Source organism: Pseudogymnoascus destructans, assembly GCF_001641265.1.
Source record: "Pseudogymnoascus destructans isolate 20631-21 unplaced genomic scaffold scaffold_29, whole genome shotgun sequence".
Lineage (NCBI taxonomy): Eukaryota > Fungi > Ascomycota > Leotiomycetes > Thelebolales > Thelebolaceae > Pseudogymnoascus > Pseudogymnoascus destructans.
The window spans coordinates 22,038-42,212 of record NW_020167548.1 but is presented as its reverse complement, the minus strand read 5'-3'; the positions used below and the strand labels follow the sequence as shown (position 1 = coordinate 42,212).

General features: G+C 53.4%; 8 protein-coding genes across 8 annotated transcripts; 3 read left to right on the top strand and 5 right to left on the bottom strand.

The window, feature by feature from the left end:
- Positions 1-439: 439 nt before the first annotated feature.
- VC83_08610 (uncharacterized protein) lies at positions 440-3,224 on the bottom strand. The gene is made up of 5 exons (XM_024472158.1): positions 3,196-3,224; positions 2,067-2,989; positions 1,926-1,997; positions 1,008-1,878; positions 440-956 (listed from the first exon to the last, which is right to left on the bottom strand). Exons 2-5 carry the CDS (start codon positions 2,877-2,879, stop codon positions 829-831), a joined length of 1,884 nt encoding a protein of 627 aa, XP_024320181.1. The 5' UTR covers positions 2,880-2,989; positions 3,196-3,224; the 3' UTR covers positions 440-828.
- A 1,437-nt stretch (positions 3,225-4,661) lies between these two features.
- Positions 4,662-7,234, top strand: VC83_08609 (uncharacterized protein). Its single transcript, XM_024472157.1, has 2 exons — positions 4,662-5,993; positions 6,047-7,234. The coding sequence occupies exons 1-2, from the start codon at positions 4,949-4,951 to the stop codon at positions 6,409-6,411; spliced, it is 1,410 nt and encodes a 469-aa protein (XP_024320130.1). The 5' UTR covers positions 4,662-4,948; the 3' UTR covers positions 6,412-7,234.
- Positions 7,235-11,584, bottom strand: VC83_08608 (uncharacterized protein). The gene is made up of 2 exons (XM_024472156.1): positions 8,369-11,584; positions 7,235-8,320 (listed from the first exon to the last, which is right to left on the bottom strand). Exons 1-2 carry the CDS (start codon positions 10,514-10,516, stop codon positions 7,967-7,969), a joined length of 2,502 nt encoding a protein of 833 aa, XP_024320131.1. The 5' UTR covers positions 10,517-11,584; the 3' UTR covers positions 7,235-7,966.
- On the top strand, positions 11,221-12,863 carry VC83_08607 (uncharacterized protein; the record flags this gene model as incomplete). The annotated part of the gene is made up of 3 exons (XM_024472155.1): positions 11,221-11,772; positions 11,831-12,020; positions 12,108-12,863. 3 exons carry the CDS (start codon positions 11,221-11,223, stop codon positions 12,227-12,229), a joined length of 864 nt encoding a protein of 287 aa, XP_024320132.1. The 3' UTR covers positions 12,230-12,863.
- Positions 12,757-13,815, bottom strand: VC83_08606 (uncharacterized protein; the record flags this gene model as incomplete). The annotated part of the gene is made up of 2 exons (XM_024472154.1): positions 13,279-13,815; positions 12,757-13,205 (listed from the first exon to the last, which is right to left on the bottom strand). The coding sequence occupies exons 1-2, from the start codon at positions 13,502-13,504 to the stop codon at positions 12,757-12,759; spliced, it is 675 nt and encodes a 224-aa protein (XP_024320133.1). The 5' UTR covers positions 13,505-13,815.
- A 976-nt stretch (positions 13,816-14,791) lies between these two features.
- On the bottom strand, positions 14,792-15,947 carry VC83_08605 (uncharacterized protein). Its single transcript, XM_024472153.1, has 2 exons — positions 15,594-15,947; positions 14,792-15,541 (listed from the first exon to the last, which is right to left on the bottom strand). Exons 1-2 carry the CDS (start codon positions 15,784-15,786, stop codon positions 15,150-15,152), a joined length of 585 nt encoding a protein of 194 aa, XP_024320134.1. The 5' UTR covers positions 15,787-15,947; the 3' UTR covers positions 14,792-15,149.
- Positions 15,948-16,241: 294 nt separating this feature from the next.
- VC83_08604 (uncharacterized protein) lies at positions 16,242-18,864 on the bottom strand. The gene is made up of 2 exons (XM_024472152.1): positions 18,538-18,864; positions 16,242-18,492 (listed from the first exon to the last, which is right to left on the bottom strand). The coding sequence occupies exons 1-2, from the start codon at positions 18,658-18,660 to the stop codon at positions 16,492-16,494; spliced, it is 2,124 nt and encodes a 707-aa protein (XP_024320149.1). The 5' UTR covers positions 18,661-18,864; the 3' UTR covers positions 16,242-16,491.
- Positions 18,865-18,920: 56 nt separating this feature from the next.
- VC83_08603 (uncharacterized protein) lies at positions 18,921-20,107 on the top strand. The gene is made up of 3 exons (XM_024472151.1): positions 18,921-19,154; positions 19,314-19,491; positions 19,630-20,107. The coding sequence occupies exons 1-3, from the start codon at positions 19,134-19,136 to the stop codon at positions 19,698-19,700; spliced, it is 270 nt and encodes an 89-aa protein (XP_024320135.1). The 5' UTR covers positions 18,921-19,133; the 3' UTR covers positions 19,701-20,107.
- The last annotated feature ends 68 nt before the right edge of the window (positions 20,108-20,175 follow it).

Here is a 20,175-nt window from a genome sequence, read left to right as displayed (position 1 = left end):
ATACCAAATTATATCGTTGACTCGAGTCTGATGGAAGTGTGTGACTGTATAGTAGACCACAACATAAGAATGTGAGTCCCGTCATACTCGTGCGGCATAAGAGTCTTCGTGGGGACTACGCTGAAGATCTAGCGGCTGAACAAATGTATAGCTAGCGTCTAACTCGCACATAAGAGAGAATATTCATGTCATAAAACAAGAACGACATCTCTAGCCCGAGGGAACTACGATTCATGCGAGCTGAAGTCATTCCTTCTGCATGATGGAAACTGCTAGCGTAGAAACCCGAGGCATTAAAGAATTACAATTGTCATTCTACCGCATCTTTCATCTGTCAGATATTCACATCTCCACCCTCCTCATCATACTCCCATGTATCCCCTTTCCTCTCTCAGTGCCCATATCTCATCCCTGCAACCCCAAACTCCCTTCCCCGCTCCCTCTCTCTCTCTCTCGCCTCCCCTCCGCCGCCAATGACTCTCTACTAATCGTCCTCACCTGATTCTGCCCAAACGCCACCCTCCGCTTGTCAATCTAATCATTCGCCGTTAAATCGCTTGGCTCCTCCTCTCCCTCGGAGTAAAACACCACCCTCTCCCTTGACCGGCTACGCGACGAGACCCTTGCCCCTTCACTTCCTCCACTATTTGTATCCCGCACGTATGGCGAGCGGTATCTGCGCGATTCGCGGCTCGTGCGGGTAGGCCAGCGTTGTTGTCTCGAAGCCCGTGGCGAGGCAACAGGAGGCGACGCGGCATGCAGCGATGAACCGGAGTCAGAACTAGGTTGGTACTCGCCCGGGAGACGAGAAGGGCGATAGACACGTGGCTAGTTAGAGGGAGTGTACTCTGTCGTATCGCGTGAGGAGTAACTGTATGTATCCACGCTTCCAGTGGTTGCCGTCGAGACGCTCGGAGGTGTTGGTGCTGGTGGGAGGAGTGGTCGAATATTTGTGTCTGGTTTTATATTAGCATTTGTCTATGTGTGCTCGATCATTCGATGCAAACCTTGATGGTAACTCAGCTGGTCGATGCTTGCTTCAGAGCTCCCTGGTCCGCTCGGCAGAGCTGCACCGTCCAGGTCGCGTGGTCGAATTCGCTGATACCTAGTGTGTCGACCGGTACGGCTTCTAGTCCGACTCCATTCTTCGGGAAAATACTCCGCAGCATCATTCTGGCTGATGAGCCTCTGTGGAGCTCGATGTGGTTTTCTGCCTCGGTCCGCCCGTTCGTCTCTCAACTCACCAACGGCTGATGTAGATTTCAGTGGCCGGTAGACGTAGCGCTCGGTGACAACAAGCATCTCATCGTCTTTGAGGTTCTTCAACTCTTTTTGAATCCCAGGATGGGCACTGCGAACATTTTGTGGTGGCAAACTTTCCCGCTCCTTCCGTCTGGTTGAGGCGGCTTCACGGAATCTGGCCAGGGAATCCTCGGAAAGATAACCCTCCAAAGCTTGCGCTGACACTCTTCGTCTATGGACCTGTGCCTGTGGCGATCTTCGTTTCGAGGGCCCTAGTGAGAGATCTCTCTCGTGAAGAGGTGCGCCGTCGCTGAGATAATCCCTATACGCTTTCTCGGCGAGTCCCTCCAAATCTGAAGATTCCTGGCTATCGTATTCATAGTGTTCCGAAAGTGGTTGAGCTTTACCACGACGAGTCCTCCGCCGGGAAGAACTTCCAGTTCTCCGCACAGCTGCTGGCAACAACTCGCTAGACCTACGCCTGATTGGTTTTCTAATAGCCGCTAGAGGGGATTGTTGCAGTTCATCGCCATCTCCTTTGAAATGACGCTGGCTTTGGCGCCCTTTCTGTCGTTGGTCGCTTGACCTCTCGGTGACGACGATACATTCCTCCACGGGCGTGCTTGCGCGAACCTTCTGGCCGAAAATTAGAGTCTGGAGAAGGGTGATTTGGTTGGCGTTACCTTGGATGCAGTGCTGCCAGATTCACCATCTAGATCGAGGTAATGGCGTTGATTGGTGCTCTTTGAGATATTCTTAAGAGCATCAGTGAATATCCTATAATATACCTTTGTAGTAATGGAGCTCGCGGTTTTCACACATACCTTTAGCCTTCGGTCTCGATAATATTTTCGGTCTGTCTCATGCGTATTTCTTCCCTTGGTCACATATGTCACCGTCTCTCCTTCGCTTCCAGCACTATCCTCGCTCGACGTCACCTGCTTCTGGCACTTTCCACAATACGACACAGGAGGGGTTTCTCCAGCATTGATCGGATGCGTCGCCTGGTACTTTCTTGATCTGGGATTGCCGCACTGGGCGCAAATATGGGTCGCCGGAAACAGATCCTTCTCATAAACCACTTTTTTGATATGCTTCTCCCTCTGCACCTTTCTGTAGTGCCTCCTACTTTTCTTCAGTGGAAGTTCTATCTCGATCTCTGAATCAGTCGATCTAAACTCCTTTTCACACTTCCTGCAGAACGACACCGGCGCTGTATCGCCCGCCTGGAGCGGGTGTGCGGCCTGATACTTCCTCGATCTCAAGTTCCCGCAATTTGCGCACAAGTGCCGCGTAACGGTGATCGAAGTTGGCGTAGCCACAGGCGCAGTAGCCGGAGCAGGTTTGTCATACTGTGAATTGAAGCCGCCGAATCCCGTATTCCCCATCATGGACACCATCTGTGGCTGGCCACCATACATGAACGGCTGCTGTGGGTATCCGAAGTGGCCTTGGTGCATCATCGGCGGCGGTCCATGTCCTGTAGGAACTTTGGGGAGCAAGACAAGCTGGCGGTTACCTTGCTGGTATATTCCTGGCTGGGGAGGGGGCACCGCAGGTGCCATCGGATTTGGCTCGTGTACATGATGAAGCACAGAAGACTTCACGGCCTCAGTCTCTGCTTTGTCCTTGTCCATTCTGAAAGCGACGCCGTCGAAGACCTCACTGAGAAGATTGTAGCCAATGCCGAGCACGTGTCCCAAGTCGTAGGATGAGCTGCTTCTCGCTTTTCGACGGCTGGGGCGAACTAGACAGAGTTTCCCGTTAATTCTCTTGACACTGGTGTCGTCGCTCAGGAAAGGGTGCATTGTTTGCCTTTGATGGCCAGCACCAGGAGCGATGCAGAAATTGGACCAAAGCGAACAAATGTAACATTTTATAGATTGTGGTGGGACTGGGAAGTGCAGTTGCTGAGATGAAAGGTGAGGTTGAGGATGCAGGTGCTTAACTTACCAGGCAAGATAGAGTTGTTGATCTGTGGTTGTAAGGTTGGTGGTTCTGTTGCCCAATTTGGAAAGAACGTGTTTGGATAGAGCAGTGTTATTTTGCCTCACAAATTCAGCTCCAGTCGCGTCAAGTCCATCAAGTCCAGCCGACAGAGCTGGACAAAAGAAGGAACATAAAAGATCAAAAGAGACAGCCAACAAAAATGAATTCTTAGAATGCTAAGGTTCTATATTTTACTCCCCAATTTTGACAGAATGAAGCAGTACGTACGCTCTGCTTCCCATCGATCCTCGCACCCTTTGAGCGAGGTGGTCACTCTGGGATAAGGCTAAGTTAACTCACAGACAACAACGTCCATCTCCATCTCCATCCTCCATCAGGTCTAAACCCTCGGAATCAGAGTTGGAAGCTCGAGGTCGAACAAGAGGTCTAAACCCTCGGAATCAGAGCTGGAAGCTCGAGGTCGAACGAGAGGTCTAAACCCTCGGAATCAGCACAATCATACGTGTCTTGCATTCCAGATCCGACATGTCCACTCCATCTCGTCCCGTTGAGGCTCTCAACGCGCCTCAACACCTCCCAACGCTATCAATCCTGTCTCTCTGTGTCGTGCAAAGCTCTCTGAAGACAAGGTCTCGGAAGATCGATAGTCCGCCATTGAAGATTTGCCAGAGACATCATTGTTTCAGACTGGAGAGGGGTTTCTATCTGTTGGGCGTGACGGATGTATGTGAAACGGAGCTCGCGTGTGGGGATTTCGTTTTCGGCATGCTGAAACGCGGGAGTCGGCTGTGCTATTTCTGGGCTTTGGTCCATGGTCGTCATTCCAAGTCCAGTATACGGAGTAATGTATAATCCATTCCCAATCCTAGCGCCACGAGCGACGAGCGAGAAGAGCCCCGCGATGGGATATATTGGACGTCTCGAGCGAGAAGAGCCCAGATGGGATACATTGGACGTCTCGAGCGAGAAGAGCCCCCGATGGGATATATTGGACGTCTCGAGCGAGAAGAGCCCCCGATGGGATACATTGGACGTCCGAGCGAGAAGAGCCCCCGATGGGATACACGATGGGATACATTGGACGTCTCCAGCGAGAAGAGCCCCCCGATGGGATACATTGGACGTACTCGAGACGATCAGATCATCCATCCAGCTTCACATCACTCCTTCATTACACCCCCCGTTTCACGCCCGGTCCTGTACGAAATGACTGCCCCTTGCCCTGTGCCCTGTTGCCGCATCCTCCCCCCATATGGCATGGCTGCTAACGTCAACGTCAACTTAACTTATTACTTCTGCTCTGCTTACCACACACTCCGTACCAAAGTAAATTAATTCTCCATACGACGGTAATCCCACTTCCTTCTTTCCACTACTGCACCTCCCACATGCCCCGCAGTCGGCCTTTACCTTGTGTTGTGGCTTACATAAAATCCCCCCCCCCGCCCCCCCCCCCCCCCCCCCCCCCCCAAAAAACACCAACAGAGCTTCTAACTCTCTCCTACTTCCTTCCTTTCTCACTCTAACGTTTTGCTCTTCCTTATACTCACTTTACCTTCGACTTTTTTCACTTCTCTCTACCCTCTTTTCTGTTTCCCTTGATCCCCCCCCAACCAAGGCTGCTTGTCCAGCCTCTTCTGCTTCTTCACAAACATCTTCGAGAGACACCTGTAGTTATTTATCACTATAATCCAACTTTTCCCCCATTTCCACACCCATGGTCCCACCACACCGGTCCCGTTAGAGCGCCATCGTCATGTTACTCACCCTGCAACCGCCCTCGAACCACGCCTTCAAACCCTTCCATGACTACTCCCCCCCCACACCGCCATCCACGTCGCGCTTCTCACCAGCCCTCATAACCTCCGGGCCCGCCTACCCTCCGCCGCCCAGGATCACCACTCCTCCCTCGATGTCTACACCGCACCGCGGCCTCCCCCATCTCGCCGTTCCCGCCCTGCCTTCCTCCCAATCGCAGCCCTCCCAGTCCCAGCCCGCCCAACAGCCGCCAGCTCCCGCACAGCCTATGACGCAACAGCAGCCGCTTGGCCAGCTACCCTCGCCGCCGCAACAATGGCATGGTGCCGAGGATTCCATGCGAACCTGGCTACAGGCGAAGGCGGAGGAGGACAAACGCCGCCAGGAGGAGGAGAGGACGGCCCAGGAGTCCCTACGCCTCGAGCAGCGCCGCACCGAGCACGATATCATCCGCACTTCGCTGAGCGGCGGCATTCCACCTCACCTCATTCCATTGGTCTTCGCCGGCATGGGCAGTGGCAACCTACCTAGCGCAGGTCTAGAATGGGCGCAGCGCTACGTGGCGCAGGAACAGCCGCAGCTCCAGCAGTTGCCGCCGCCGCCGCAACAGCAATCCACCAACTCTCTCGCTGCAGCGCAGCCTGCCTCGCCCATGCTAAGGAGGGAGGATAGACAAATATCCCACCCGTATGGACACTCACACCTAGCTCCCGCTCTAGTCCCGTCGACGCCCGTCGCCTCTCTCACTCAACAAACCCCCTTTGCACAAAGTCAAGGACAGGGTTACCCAGCTTCTCCACCGCGCTCGCGGACCCTCCCAGGCCCCTCAGCACTCGCGCGCACCCCGCAGTCCGTAGGCCTCCCGCGCTTAAACACAGGCGATTTCCGGATCCTGCAGTCCGTTCCGCAATCTCAGTCTCAGTCGCAGACGCAGCCTTCAGAACCCTCTCCACAGCAGAGTCCAGGGATCTACTTTCACCACTGGCAGCCACCAACCTCTCAGGCGCCGCCGCCGCCGAGCACGCAGCCGCCTACGCCATCAGGTGAATAACCCCCCAGCAGTTTTCCCTTTGATCACGACGCTAACCCCCAGCAGAAGCGCCCCGCGCTTCATCCCCTCCGAAGAAGCGAAAAGCGCAAGGTCCTCCACCAGCGAGGCACCCCCACCACTCGCCGCCCTACTCCCAGGGCCCCGCCCGTCGCCGCGCACACTCCCACCGCAGCGGTTCGCTAGATCCGGCGCGGCGCGCACAGTTCCAGGATGGCGAATCGGCGCCACGATCTCCTGAGGGTTATGGATATGTCGAGGTGGCGCAGAGCGGGAGGAGGAATACCCTTCACTCTGAGGGCAGGCACCCGTTGCCGATGCCTCAGCAGCAGCAACAGCAGAGGGGCGCGGAGTGGCGTTATGAAGAGCGAACACCTGAGCAGGAAATCCGGCGGAGAGAGGGGAGAGAATGAGCGGTGTACCTACTTGGACGCGATGAAAACGCGCAAAATACCGAGGACCTAGTCTTGTTGATGGGGAAATGAACCCTGCTCCATGACTGGGAGGGGACAGAGATGAGAGATTGGGGACGATACACCCACCATTTTTACTACTTTGAATACCAGCCGATCAATTGATGCTGATGCAACTTTTGCCACAATGCGGCTAGCACCGCGACAGTTGCGATGTCTCAGTCTGCGGGCCTTGTGATATATCCGGATCAGTTCCGAGACATTCAGCCAGGGGTCACGGACTGATACCAACCCTTCTTCTGCCAACCCTACTTTTACTTCGATTCTTTTCAACTTCATTCAAACGGACGCATCTTTAGGGGCTTCTTCTTCTTCTTCTTCACCCACTTTTTACTGCTCCGCCGCCGCCACTTGCGCATTTCTTGAGCTCAGCTTCGGTTTTCACACCATCTTCTATTCGGAAATTCAGAAACGAATAGAGTACGCAGGGCATGGCATCGAGACTTGACCGTTTTCTTCCTCGACCTTTCTATTTCGTGTGTGTTTGTGTTGTAATTCATAGGGCCGGTTCCAGGATGGGCGACACTGCCACATGAGAGATGGAGGAGGGAGGTTTGGATAGCTTGCTGTTGCGAAGAACGGTGCAGCAGCATTGTCCGCACCGTTTCGATCGGCTATTGCGCGACGGATAGGGCTTTTGGGCTCGGAGGAGCGGCCCATGTAATATAGACCGAGAACTGGGTGCGTGTATCTCGAATATCGAGACAACAAGGACGGGGGCTTAGATACGCATCCGTCTGCTCCATAAAAACAAGAGAACAGACAGATGGGCTGGGATGCCTGGACTTATATGCATCAATACCATCTAACTCACACTCAATTCTCGGGCTTTTTACTCAGCAGGTGACTGACTTCACTATACTCGTGACATGCTTTTGAGGAACAGATGACGCTATTCAGGTGATATACGCGCGGCAGGGCGGCAATGGCCAGGGACATTATATCTCGTCCATGGGTACTGCAAGTTGTTTTATTTGATTGCGACTTCCCTATGCAGTCACACTACCTACTGGATTCGCTCCTTCCTCCACAAGCTCCATACTGGCGCCTCCACCAAATAGGTCGCGCCTTCCGCTGTGCTGTTAGGATATTTGGATATATGCATATCCACCCCCCTGTCTTTGTCCGCGCATCCTTCCTTTCACAAGAGCTTCATCATCCTGCTTGCAGAATTCCAGCTCGCTCCCAATAGTCCAGGTATACAAATAGCAAAGAAAAAGAAAGGAGGTCTAGATGGATTAGTATGATTTGGGTATAAATTAGATCGTTGTGAGTCTCTGAGTCGTCGTCAATCGGAGGTTTGGTGAGAGATATTATGTTGTATTGTCGTAGCTCAGTAATTAAGGTGGTTGTGGTGTATATTGATAATGAAGGTATGGGAGGGTTAGAGTGGTGGTATTGAGGGTTGATATGGTCCATACAGTAGGTTGTCGGGCACCAGTTTGCTTCATCTCGAGAGACGGACAGTTCCAGTTCCATCCATGTCGACAGATCCTCATCGCGCTCTCCTCCTCCTTTGATGTATCTTCCACTCGGCCCTCGCGACTCTCATGAACAGCGCTTCATCCTTGATCGGCACCCAGCTCGTGAGCACCTTCATCGCATTATCGAAGTCCGAATCGAGCAGGATCTCCCGCGTCCCATCAATCAGCGCACAGCTGCACGCATGCAGCACATCCAGACCGTTCTGGAATGGCCGCTTCCGCGTTGCTGGCACAGAGGGATCCAAGTCGCCAAGCAGCATGAAAACGTCCCAAACACGCAGCTGTGACGCGAAGGGGATGGAGTAGTTGAACAGCGTGAGGTACCAGCGTGTCCCATACGCCGTGGGGCCGATATCCAGTTCGTCCTAGCGAAATCAGTATTTTCTTTCTCGAAAGATTTGAGTGTAACTTACAAGTTGGCGGGATACATCATGTCCCCTCATCCAATCCACCTGAAACTCATCCAACGCAGACATCAGCCCAGCAAATCCATGTGCATACAGCTTATCAAGTCCCCTCAACGTCCACAGCCTGACACACATGATAAATGTCTTTTCTTCGTCATAATAGCACAGCAGTGTGGCCGCCAGACTAGCCATCCCCTGCACATATCCCGTGTCGGGGAAATATAGGGCGAGGCAGTGCAGTACGCGAAATAGCAAGCGCTGCCCGCCACGATACCGCTTCCGAAACATGATATGACTGTTGATCGTGCGCGGGACATCCATGTCTATCTGCACATCGTCGGCGCTGCCCTCGCCTACGAGCCGCTGAAACGCCTTGACCAGAGACGCTTCTGTCGGGCTACCTTCAACCTTCTTCGCGCTAGCGTTGAGGAAACAGCGCCAGGCTGTCGCGCGCCACACGTCCGGGATTCCCTTCCATGTTCGGTCGATGAGCTTTGGATGTGCGACGTCAAACTCGAATTCCATGCCTTCGCCGTCCGGGCCTGGGTTGACGAGTTTGGCCATCCGGCGCCACTTCTCTGAGCGCGCCCATTCGCGCTTCTTGGTCGCTTCGGCGGCCGTGGTTCTTTCGTCGACTTCGGTGATGTCAGCGAGGCCGTGGGGAAGTGTCAGCATGTCGCCTGCTTCATCCATCCAGCGTCTGTCTTGGTTGCCGGGCAGGCGGTTGGCAAGTGTCCTCAAGGGACTTGACACACTTCGTTGAGATGCGGTGGTGTTTTGTGTTCTAAGAGACTTAGCCGCGGTATTTTTGGCTGGAGATTGTAGTCCAAAGCCTCGCTGCTTCCTAGGCGCTTGAGAGGCAAGCTGGAGGGATGTCGATACACGTTGTGGTGCTCGAGGTTCTGGTGTCTCTGATGTCTTAACGATGAATCCATATCGATCAACGTCCTCGCCGCAAATATCTTCCCAATCCTCAATGCCACCAGCAAGCTCATGTTCACGTCTTAGAACACTGTACCTATTTGCGCTGGGTGCCCTCGCAGTCTGTGGTCTAGGCCGTAGCTGCACCTTGAAAGTATCGTTGCTCGGTCCCTCGTATTCTTCGGCCAGCGGCAGGGGATGGTTTATCGGATTACCATCTCTCCAATCCGTTATCACGTCCTCTTCGTACATAGACCTGACCTTTAAACTCTCTTTCGCGATCTCCTCTGGCAGCACCGCAAGTAGTGATGGCTCCAGCGCAGTCCTCGGTGGCTCTAGTGAAACCTTCGATAGGTTTGGTGCAGTCCGCAGTGGTTCTGGCGCGGTCCTTGGTGGCTCCGGCGCAGGGTTTGGTGGCTCCAGCACAGACTTTTGTGGCTCAACCATAGTATTGGATGGCTCCGGTACGGTATTCGGTGGATCGATCACTGTATTCGATGGCTCGGGCACAGCCTTTGGTAGTTCTGGCGCTGTTCTCAGTGGCTCCGGTGCAGTCTTAAGTTGCTCAACCACAGTATTCGATGGTTCCGTCGCAGCCTTCCGTGACTCAACCGCAGCAGCCACCCTTTCTGAGGCCGGCTTGGAAACCGACCTGGCATTAACCGCCTTCCTCCCTCCCAGAAGCACGCTGCCCCGAGTCGAAAAGCTGACCTGATTGATAAAATCCAGTTGCGTATCCGGCAAGCTCGTCGTAAGCGGTGTAAATTCCCTCTCAGGGCCCGGGTTTAGTGTCGGCACATCACCATTCGAGCTGGGTGTCCTTGGTTTGTTCTCGCTGCCTTTGTCCCCGTTCTTGCTCCGTATCCTCCAGCGGCTCCCCACTGTTCTTAACGAGACGTCGCTCAGCGCTATGCTTGGTGCTCTCGGCGCATTCCCTTCCCCCTGCGGTTGTGCCGTCACTCTCAAACCACCCCCTTCGCTGTTTGTCCCCGGCCTGCTCTCGGTCCCGCTGCTGGATATGGTCTGTTGGAGCCCCAAACCCCTGGTGTCGTTTTCCGGGCTCACAATCGCATTTGGCGCCGTAGTCGTTGCTGCTGTTGGTGGTCTATCCTGCGCCATCTCTTCACAGGGCACTGCCTTCGCTTTGCGCCTCAAGAAGGGCAATAGCCCAGATGCTGTAGTCGGGCGGGCTTGCGTAGAGCCGGTGATGTCTGGCGCCATTGCGCATGGCATCCCCCTGGTCTTTCAATGGCAGTGTCGTACGTCAGAAGAAACGGCGGATTAGTTAGTTGAACGCTGAGAGATTGTGGCGCGATCTCCAACTTATGCAGCCTTGCGGACGCTTGCAGTTGCTCTCCGCGCAAAGAATGGACAAAACTGTGTCCTCTGTAAGGGGAGTATATGTTTCGGAGAAGACGAAGATGGAGATCCAAATCTCAATTGGCAGCGTGCCACGCAAGGGGATATTTGCGGTGGTACTCGATCTCTCTTTTCTGTAAGTAAGGAATACGAAATACGGGTGCTGAAACCACTAAGAGATCCTAGCGATAAGGGGAAGGGAGGGAGAAACCGGAGTGAACTGTCCCCAATTGACTCGGCCTATTTTCAGACTTTCAATTAGCTAGTTACTATAATCTTAAGCCAAAGGAATAAATTATAGCAGATTTTGCTTTAGTTATAAACCTTCAGCTGTTCACAGTCCCTCTTCAGACTTTTTGGGCGACACAAATAAGCTTGATGGAGGCCCAAGCTCGGCATGTGGCGCAGGATAGAGTAGCTTCAGCCTCGCCTCATGTATCCACTGGCTATTCAAGCTTTCAAACCGTCAAACTAGACACCACCACCACCAATACACGAATGCAGACACTGAAACTGCGGAAAACACAAATATGAAGCCATAACTCGCAAAACCAACTATCGACACCCTGATTCACCCAATGCCTCCCCCGGAGCTCAACAAAACCCGCACCCGCACCCTCCCAAACTCCACCCAAAACGGCCTTTTCGCCTCTGTCCCCGTCTCTCCACAAACTCCGATACTCAGGCTCTCACGACCGCTCCTAGCCCTCCTCCAGAACTCAGCCCTCGAAGCACACTGTTCGAACTGCCTTCTTCCCGCCCCGCTGCTCCTCCCATGCCGTCTCTGCGAGGCAGCGCGATTCTGCGAGGGTTGCAAGGAGGCGCACATTGTGTCGCGGCGGCGGGGCATGGCGGGGCGCCATGACGCGGAGTGTGCTACGTTTAGGAGAGTGACTCAGGAGCGGGGAGATGGGGAGAGGCTCCCTACGCCTGTGAGGGGGGGCGCGCATGTGTTGGCGCGGTTTGGGGAGGAGGGGGTTAGGGAGCGGGTGAGGGGCATGGTGGGGTGGAGGGATAAACAGGTGGGGGGTGGGAAGGGGGTTGAGCTGCAGGCGAAGGCTGTGGTGCATTATTCGGGGATGGAGATGAGTAGGGGCAGGTTGGAGGATGCGCTGGAGCTACTTTGCGTTGTAAGTTTGATCGGTGTGGGGGTGGTGAGAGGAGCGGGTGGCTGACAGCAGCCAACAGATGAATGTGAATTCCTTCCGCATCACAGATGCCAGCGGCGACGAAATCGGGATCGGTTTCGATCCGCTGCTCGGGATGGCAAACCACAGCTGTGCGCCGAATGCGTCCCTCAAGTTCGACGGGCGGTGCGCGGTTCTCACTGCACTAAAGCATATCGAGGAGGGCGAGGAGATCACCATCTCGTACATTGGTCAGTCCAGTCTCCCACTTCTCCTAAATTCTTCCACAGAGACAAGACTCCCATCCTCTGTGAAACCGTAACTAACAACCCAGATAGACACAACCCTTCCCCGCGCCGCCCGACAAGCATTCCTCCAGAAGCACTACTACTTCACCTGCACCTGCGCCGCCTGCACCACTTCTTCCACCCCGCCCTTCGCTGTCAAACCCGGTAGTTGAAGGGAATACGAAGGAAAAGAAAACTCTATTACCTATATACGAGATCAGCAATGCACATAACGAAGCGTATCTGCCTGTGCGTTGAAGACGAGATCGGCTCGGACCGCGATAAGATCCCCTTGCATTCCCCACGCATACTCATCAGACAACACCCCGCATCGACCGACATTCGTAGAAACTCTATTATATATATAATAGTACTGAACAGACAGACGAAAGATTGGATGGCTCGCATTGACAGACAACAGTCTGGGGACTCTCAGCCAACAACCGAGACGCAGACGCGGAGCACAATACATAAAAACATTGTATTCCCTCACACAAATTATAGCTCCCACTTTATGTGAATAAATCAGAGCCTACAGAAAACGCCATGCATCGTGACACACAACTATATCCACGAAATAAAACCCTATCTCACCCATTAAATCCTCCTCCACCCCGCCGCCATGAAATACAACAAACCTCCTCTTCGTCTCCCCTCTCCTACCGAACTTTTGGTATCAAGGTGATCACGCATCCACGCTCTACAACAGCAGCATAGCAGCACCAACGAAGCCCATGAGTCCAGCGCCGACCTTGGCGCCGCCGGTCGCGGCAGCACCCATGCTAGACGAGGTCGCAGCGGCGTGCGAGGTGGTGGCTGGGGCCGACTTGGTGGTGGAGGCGGCGGTGGTGCTGGCCTTGGTGGTCGAGCTGGCGCCGGTGGAGGTGACCTCGGAGGTGGTGGATGACTGCTCAGTGGTGGAGGTGGATGGCTTCGCGGTGGAAGATGGGACCGCGGTGGAGGATGAGGCGGCGGTGGAGGAAGCCGAGGTTGGGGCGGCGGCATCGGTGTCGGTCTTGATAGGGAATTGGAGGGTGTAGTTATATTCGTCTGGGTTGGCGTCGTTTACAATCTTGAGTGCGTAGCCTTCGCCGTTGACGATGGAGGAGGAGGGGGTCCAGGTGAAAGAGCCAGAGTTGGGGATGCTGGCTGGGCGGGTGTTAGTTGTGCGCGATCGTGGTAGGGTGGAAAAAAAGAGAGGGAAGAAGGAAACTAAACGCACCTTGAATGGTAGAAACAGGCTTCAGATCGTCGCTGTTGCCGGTGTCGCTGTGGACGAGCTCCAGCTTCACTTTGCCGTTGGTGGTTGGCGTCCAGGTGATGGTGATTGGCTTCCCAGCAGCAATACCCGTGAAGTCGGTGTTGGTGAAGGGGTTTGGCTGTGTGCCAGTCTGGGCTGCGGCCACGACGGCGAGGGCGCCGGCGAGGAGAGCGGAGATGAAGCGCATGGTGACTTGTTTTGTGTTGTGGTTTTGGTTGGTGATGATGAAAGAGCTGAGCGATAAAAGAAGAAGCAATATAACAATAACAGCGAGTGAATCCAGTTAAGCGCAAGATACTCGTACAAGGTGCAAATCTCTCTCAAAGACAAAATCTCCTTTCAACGCTTGACAGCTTGGGGGGGTGAGAGGGGGGCATGCGTGTCTTATGGGGATGATTATGCCGCCCCATGGCCCGATAGTCCCCCATTTCCACCCATTTGCACATTTGCAGGGCGCTCATGGGGAAGTTGTGGCGGCGATGTTCTGGATTGGGATATATTGGGAAATGAGTGGTGGATGTTCTGGATTGGGGTATAACTTATTGGGAAATGAGTGGTGGATCAAGATGACGGCGGGTGGGGAGGTCGCGCCAAGGAATAGCACCCACTCACCACCACTGAAGGTCTCACACGTGCAGTTCAAACGGCGGTTTGTCTCTCTGCCATGGACATTCTACGCGTCGACAAGTCAGTCAGTATCGCGTGAGGGTTAGTCGCGTTACCTGTTGAGTAAGTTACTCTTTGATCATTCCTACGGCTTCATTCTTCGTCGCCGTCGATGGGCGACAGCGAGTTCGTGTGAGCGACAAAGTGACATGCCAAGTTGTCGGATTCCTGCCGGCTAATCCACCATTTTCAGGGATACAGGGGAGACGAAACTAGAATGCTGGCGGGGCTAATTATACTTGAAGAATCAATACGGAGATCCCAATATAAGACTCAGCCACAGCCCACAGCTGAAGGCACAAAATATACCCAAATGTCGGATATAATACCTATGCTACTCCGTACGCCGCATCCATTGATACGCCGCATGACGTGGTGGAAATAGACCCTCCGTTTCTTCAGCCATCATCAGCCTCATAAGTTGTTGTGGCGTGAGCCGATTGCCTCGGAACCCCAGCGCATTAGGTTTCAGGCCCAAACCCTTCTGCTACTCAGTGGGTTTGGGCAGGCCCTCCGAATAACATAAATAATACGTACGGAGTAGGCTCCGTAGATAGTGTAGTAATTCAATTGATCTTTATATTCTATACTCCGTATATTTGTAGTTTCTGCGAAGCCTTTACGGTTGCTGGAGATTTACACGCCTAGAATTACCTCCAACACCGAGTCACCATACCTATGTCTAGGTAGACATAACTGCACTGTCGCAAAAACCCAAAATCATAAGGTAGCTGCCAGTCACCACAAACATCACTGCACAGTCATCAAGTCCAACCAGTAGTTGTGAATCCACCTCTCATTCCTCACTCCCTATCCCTATCCCTCTCCCTATCCCTATCCCTATCCCTCTCCGATTTTTTTTTATAATCATACCCCTCGCCCGTATCTCTGCTGGTACAGTAAAAACAAAGAATAATGTAAAGGGCTAAAACCTTCACAGACAATAAACACAATAAACCCATTCCACCTTCACCACCTCGTACCATGACACCAGCAGCGGAAACTATACAAATATGAGCCTCCGCCAAACCTGATCCTATCAGTTGGCAATGCCCAGCGCAAGTGCACCGAGAAGGCTTAACACGAGTCCATTGAACGGTGACACATGGTGGGCTGCCTTGGCCGTAAGGACGCTCGACGTTGGTGGGGAGATGCCTGCAACATGGTCAGTATGAGAACGTCATTACCATCTCAGGGTACATACTTGTGTTGGTCGGTGTGCCGACGGTGTGGTTGTTCACGCCGGTGGAAGAAGTCACCGTGGCATTGTGCACCGGAACCAAGGTGGGGAACGCGCCAGCATGACCAGTGGTCGCGGTGACATACTCAGTGGTTTCAGTGCCAATAGATTCAGTGGCATTGTGGAGGAAATGGCCCGGAGCCACGCTGTGGTGCTGGGCGTCGTCACCCTCGCCATCATCGTAGGCGATGCCGTGGTCAATGCGGAACTGCGGGCTGTAGTTGACGCCGCCACTGGAATCCTTGATCTCCAGGTTATAGATGCCCTCTTCGAGATTTCCCTCGGGGTACCAGGTGAATGAAGTGCCGGAGAGTCCATCTAGTTGCGGGTCAGCACGTCCGATCTGGAAAGTCTCAGAAGGGCAACTTACCAGCAATGGTGTCGACCAAGAGCTGGTTGGATGGCACGCCATTCTTGAGAAGCAAGCTGACCATGCCAGTTGCACCCTGCCAGGTGACCGTGAATGGATGGTCGAAGGTAATGCCGCTGTAGTCGGCATTGGTGATCATGACCTTGGCCATGGCAAAGGCAGCGCCCAAAACGAGGATCTGCGAGAAATGCATCTTGATAATTAAAGTGTGTTTGGAGTGTTGCTGTGGTGGTTAGCTACTGGAATGCAAAGAACGTTTTGATCTGTTCTGGCAGATGGATCGAGGTTTGGAGAGGAGAGGAGAGGAAAGGAGAGGTGAATTCTGGTGAATATAAATGGCGTGAAAGTGAAAGTGAAATTTACTTACTGAGATATCCGTCCTCCCAAAAGCTGCGAATAAAAACGTAAGATGCCTGGAAAAGAAGATGTTGAAGAAGAATCAACAAGAAGAAGCAGAAGCAGAGATGTTTGTTGACAAGAGAGTGTGGGTTACTGCTGGAATGGGAAGTTGCGATCCTAAGGGGTTGCTAGAAAGAGCGATGTTGAGATGTGAGAAGGAAGGTACGATCGTACAACAGTCACACAAATTCACAAATTCACTCTTGCACCGCCAAACCTTTGTTTACAACATTGAAAGCTATCTATTATCCTCCACATAATTGGCTTAAATGTCTTCTCTTTATCCAATTCCGTCAACTCATACATCACCGCCCCCTATATTCCACACCTCGGTCACGTGAACCCATTTCCATCATGGTAATTACTGGCGACGCAACGCGTCGTCTCAGTTACTGCTGTATTATAACGTACATTCAGTGTCTGTTGTCTCGGTTCAGCAACGTAGGACTATATAGAGGGTATATACGACGCCAAACAAAACGTACACGTACCCAACCCCTCACAACAACGCACCACCCATCCCCATCCCCTGTCCCCCCAACCCCGCTGCCTCCAACTTCGCCACCAACTTCTTCATACTCGTCCACTCCTCGCTGCGCGAGCTCTCCTTCCCCCCCAAATCCGGCCCAACCTCAAACACCGTCAACTCGCCGTCAATACCACCCGTCGCAAGCCTCTTCCCCTCCGTCTCCTCCCACGCCATGCGATTCAGGCTGCGGCTGAACTGGCTTCTCGCACCCAGCCGCGGCTTCGTCTGCAGCCGCGCGCAGGGCACTTCGGTGTCAATATTCAGATCCCAGACCTCGACGAAGCCGGCGCCATCGACGAGCGAGAAGACGCCGGGCTTGCTCGGCGACCACGCAGCGTCGTAGACGACGTCTTCGCGCACAATGTCCAGTAGCGGCGCCACGACCTGCGCTTCGCCAGTGATGCCTGTCGTGGCCGTGGCGGGTGCAGGCATGCGCCACAGCTTGACGCTCCAGTCGAGCGAGCTCGAGAGCACGAGGTCGCCGAGATCGATGGGCCCACGGGCGGGGTGGAAGCTGAGGGACATGACTGGGGCGGCGTGGCCGCGGTAGCTGACGCGTTGGTCGACGCCGGCTTTGGAGCCGGCGCGGTCGTAGCGGTGGCAGGGGTAGATGGTGCCTTCTTCGGAGCCGACAAGGAAGTAGGTCGGGTCCGTTTGGGGGAATGCCATGCAGGTTGGGCTTAGGTCTTCGGTCTTGGCGGGAGGGGGAGTGGTGAGGGTCAGGAGTTCCTGCGGCTGCGTGAACATGTCGACGGACCAACCGCAAACTACGCCATCCGTGGAGCAGGAGAGGATGTTGTTGGCGTTTTGGGTACCGACGATGTCGACTGAGTAAACTGGATGGGTATGGCCAGAACCGGTCAGGGGTGTCTTCTGAACGGGTGCTGATTTCGCTCGTGTATCCCATAGCAAGACTTGTCCACTGTAAGCACCACCAATGATAAGATTGGGGTGGAATGGAGAAAACTTGGCGGTGAGAACATCTGACTGCGCGTGGAACACAAACTCCGGTCGGTCGTGGAGATGGGTATTCCATACTTGGACAAGTCCGTCTGGGTCGTGAGGCGCCGAGGGGTTTTTCGTATATGAGGCTAGTACAAGCTCTGGAAATTTGGGCGAGAAGTTGATAGAGCTAATCATCCTCTTCTTCGACCACCTCTCATCGTAAAACTGGGCTACTTGCTTCACCTTGCGCCGACCTTTGCCAGCGACGTTGTCATTCTCGTCGTCTTCATCATCCATGCCAAGGCTGTTATTGTGTGCGTAATCTGCCAGGACATCATATTCTTGGTCCAAGGCTCGTTCGATAACCTTGCACGACCTCTCGAGGAAGTCTTGGAGGTCGTCTGACTCTTTGATAGCGGCTAGCTCCTCATCTGACAATTCTCGAAGCGGGAAGTTCGCAGCGGCCCCTGTTTGGGACGCTGGTTTGAGTGGCCCATCCGAGATACTATCTCTAGCAGCCTTGAGCTCATCTTCGATCTCCTTCCTTAAATTCTGACGTAGCTCCTCCTCTCTATCCCTGTCCCTCCTGCTCAGTCTCTTTGTGTTTGGAGTGGAAGGTAATGGCCCATCCTCGTTATCCGACTCAGCAAATGGACGCGCTTGTTCTGGCTTTGTCACCCAGTCTCCTGATGTTTGGACCCCCTTACTATATGAGAAGACTTCCTTGACTGGTGACGGGGGGCACTCGTAGACTGTGGATAATGAGACTGTCGAGAGAGTCTGGGTGGAAATTGTATGTGTTTGAGACTGTGGCGCTGCTGGACCATCCGCCGGGCTCACAATGTCGGAATTCTCATTGCTTAATGCCCCTGCGCTCAGGACGCTGTTCGGCCTGCTCCCTCTGTGCGCCGGAGACCCTGCACCTCCTGCACCTGTTGAGCCCGGCCTGCTGTCGCCAACTAAGCTGGATATAAGGTTGTCGAGTTCCCGACGATTGTCTGATCTCCCTGGCGTCGGAGATATCAACTGCGCGGGTTAGAAACGTACATGGTGTAAAGCGAGGGTTCGTACATCTACAGGGCTCCCTATGCTCTGCCTGGTTGCTGAGACCTCTCTTGCCCTGAGGGCTCTCTGTCTCTTCAGCTCTTCAAGCTTCGCCTTCTTTGCGAGAATTTCATCTCTTCGTTGTTGCATGATGTCGGTGCCAGACAAACATCGTCTTCACTACTCCCCCTTGTATTTTTCGTAGATTTGGACCACGATATGACCAGCCTCAGGCACTCTAGTCAAAATATTCGCCCATATAAACCCTTCACAAATAAAGTAGGAAGACCGTTTGAAGTTATGTACTAGATCGAACTAAAGACCCTGAATATTTCCTTGTTGACCGCGAAACATGTTGATGTTTGTTTGTATGGAGCACCCGCTTGTCCCTAAAAATAAAGTCACGTGAAAACTGTCAGGGATCCTCGGGAGCAAGCTTTATTCGAATTCGCAACATCACCCGAATTATTTCGAGAGACTATCCATCCCGCGCAACACTCTCTCGCTGTCCGTTCAGTTGCGATCACGTCGCCATATCCACTTTGACAAACGGTCCGAAGCCAATTGGCATATTTTATCACAGTCCCTGCGCCAACGAACGAAACTACACGTCGACATTCCCAATGGCTTCCACCGGTGTTAACGTATGTCCTCCACCACTTCTACGGCACATCCCGTTGAGCTTGGCTTGCGCCGTTGCCCTTGACATCAAAGGAGCGCTCTGGGGGCTTTTTCGATGCTGCTAGATCTCCCAATCATGCCCGCCTCTACAATCGCGCATTCGCTGACTTTGAACGCGATAGGTTCTCCGATACTCGGCTCTTGGTGCCGGTGTCTTCTACGGTCTTTACCACCAGGCTACTCTCTCTGCTTCCGCAAAGCTCAACGCTGCCAACCGTGAATACGAGCGCAAGCAGGCCCTGATCGACAGGGCGAAGAAGGAATACGTCAAGAAGACTGCTCCACCTGCGGCTGATGGTGGTATGTACTGCGCTTTCCCCCCATTGTTTGGATATTTCACGTTCGGCTGTTTCGGGGACATTGCTGGAGAGACGAACAGCTCTGGCACGAATCTGTGAAGACGGTTATAGAGACAATTGCTGACGGATTTGCCTACAGTTATCCGTGACCCCGAGGACAAGAACTTCGACTTAGAGAAATACCTGAACGCCGAATTCGGTTCCAAATAGAGGATCTGAACCGTTATGATGATGCGGAGATTGGGCAGAGGAAGAGGAAGATGATCGAAGACATGGTTACTCCTGGAAAGATGAAGGATGGGGCATGGGCTGGCAGGATTTAGAATGGTAAGCCGTAAAATGGCTTAGACGTCGGTTTAGCATACTTCCTGTACATTGTATTGTACTTTATTCCCAAACTATTCAAGTGGTATATCTGATTGTAAAAGGTGTGACAGTCTGAGCTGCCAATGGAGAGTTGGAAGAGCCTGTTTGACCGATATGGAAAGAGGCCGCCATTTTTTAGTATCACCATTCCAATACCTATGTATACACAAATCCTTTAATAAAGTCAATTGATCTATCCCCCATACCACAATAAACAATAGTGATTTCCCAATTTGCCAGTGGCTTTGGTGGCATGTGGCGGCAGTTTGGCATATCCCTGCCTCCATCCGAGTTCGACGCCTCAGGCACAAGCGCAACA

What these genes read in the sequence shown, in the direction of transcription:
- VC83_08610 (XM_024472158.1), bottom strand. Translation starts at nt 2,879, where the DNA reads ATGGACAAGGACAAAGCAGAGACTGAGGCCGTGAAGTCTTCTGTGCTT. An exon ending in CTGGCAGCACTGCATCCAAG is followed by an intron (nt 1,879 to 1,925) that starts GTAACGCCAACC and finishes ATTTTCGGCCAG; the next exon opens with AAGGTTCGCGCAAGCACGCC. An exon ending in CCAGCTGAGTTACCATCAAG is followed by an intron (nt 957 to 1,007) that starts GTTTGCATCGAA and finishes ATATAAAACCAG; the next exon opens with ACACAAATATTCGACCACTC.
- VC83_08609 (XM_024472157.1), top strand. Translation starts at nt 4,949, where the DNA reads ATGTTACTCACCCTGCAACCGCCCTCGAACCACGCCTTCAAACCCTTC. An exon ending in GCAGCCGCCTACGCCATCAG is followed by an intron (nt 5,994 to 6,046) that starts GTGAATAACCCC and finishes AACCCCCAGCAG; the next exon opens with AAGCGCCCCGCGCTTCATCC.
- VC83_08608 (XM_024472156.1), bottom strand. Translation starts at nt 10,516, where the DNA reads ATGCCATGCGCAATGGCGCCAGACATCACCGGCTCTACGCAAGCCCGC. An exon ending in ATGATGTATCCCGCCAACTT is followed by an intron (nt 8,321 to 8,368) that starts GTAAGTTACACT and finishes TGATTTCGCTAG; the next exon opens with GACGAACTGGATATCGGCCC.
- VC83_08605 (XM_024472153.1), bottom strand. Translation starts at nt 15,786, where the DNA reads ATGCATTTCTCGCAGATCCTCGTTTTGGGCGCTGCCTTTGCCATGGCC. An exon ending in CTTGGTCGACACCATTGCTG is followed by an intron (nt 15,542 to 15,593) that starts GTAAGTTGCCCT and finishes ACCCGCAACTAG; the next exon opens with ATGGACTCTCCGGCACTTCA.
- VC83_08604 (XM_024472152.1), bottom strand. Translation starts at nt 18,660, where the DNA reads ATGCAACAACGAAGAGATGAAATTCTCGCAAAGAAGGCGAAGCTTGAA. An exon ending in GCATAGGGAGCCCTGTAGAT is followed by an intron (nt 18,493 to 18,537) that starts GTACGAACCCTC and finishes TAACCCGCGCAG; the next exon opens with TTGATATCTCCGACGCCAGG.
- VC83_08603 (XM_024472151.1), top strand. Translation starts at nt 19,134, where the DNA reads ATGGCTTCCACCGGTGTTAAC. An exon ending in TGGCTTCCACCGGTGTTAAC is followed by an intron (nt 19,155 to 19,313) that starts GTATGTCCTCCA and finishes TGAACGCGATAG; the next exon opens with GTTCTCCGATACTCGGCTCT. An exon ending in TCCACCTGCGGCTGATGGTG is followed by an intron (nt 19,492 to 19,629) that starts GTATGTACTGCG and finishes ATTTGCCTACAG; the next exon opens with TTATCCGTGACCCCGAGGAC.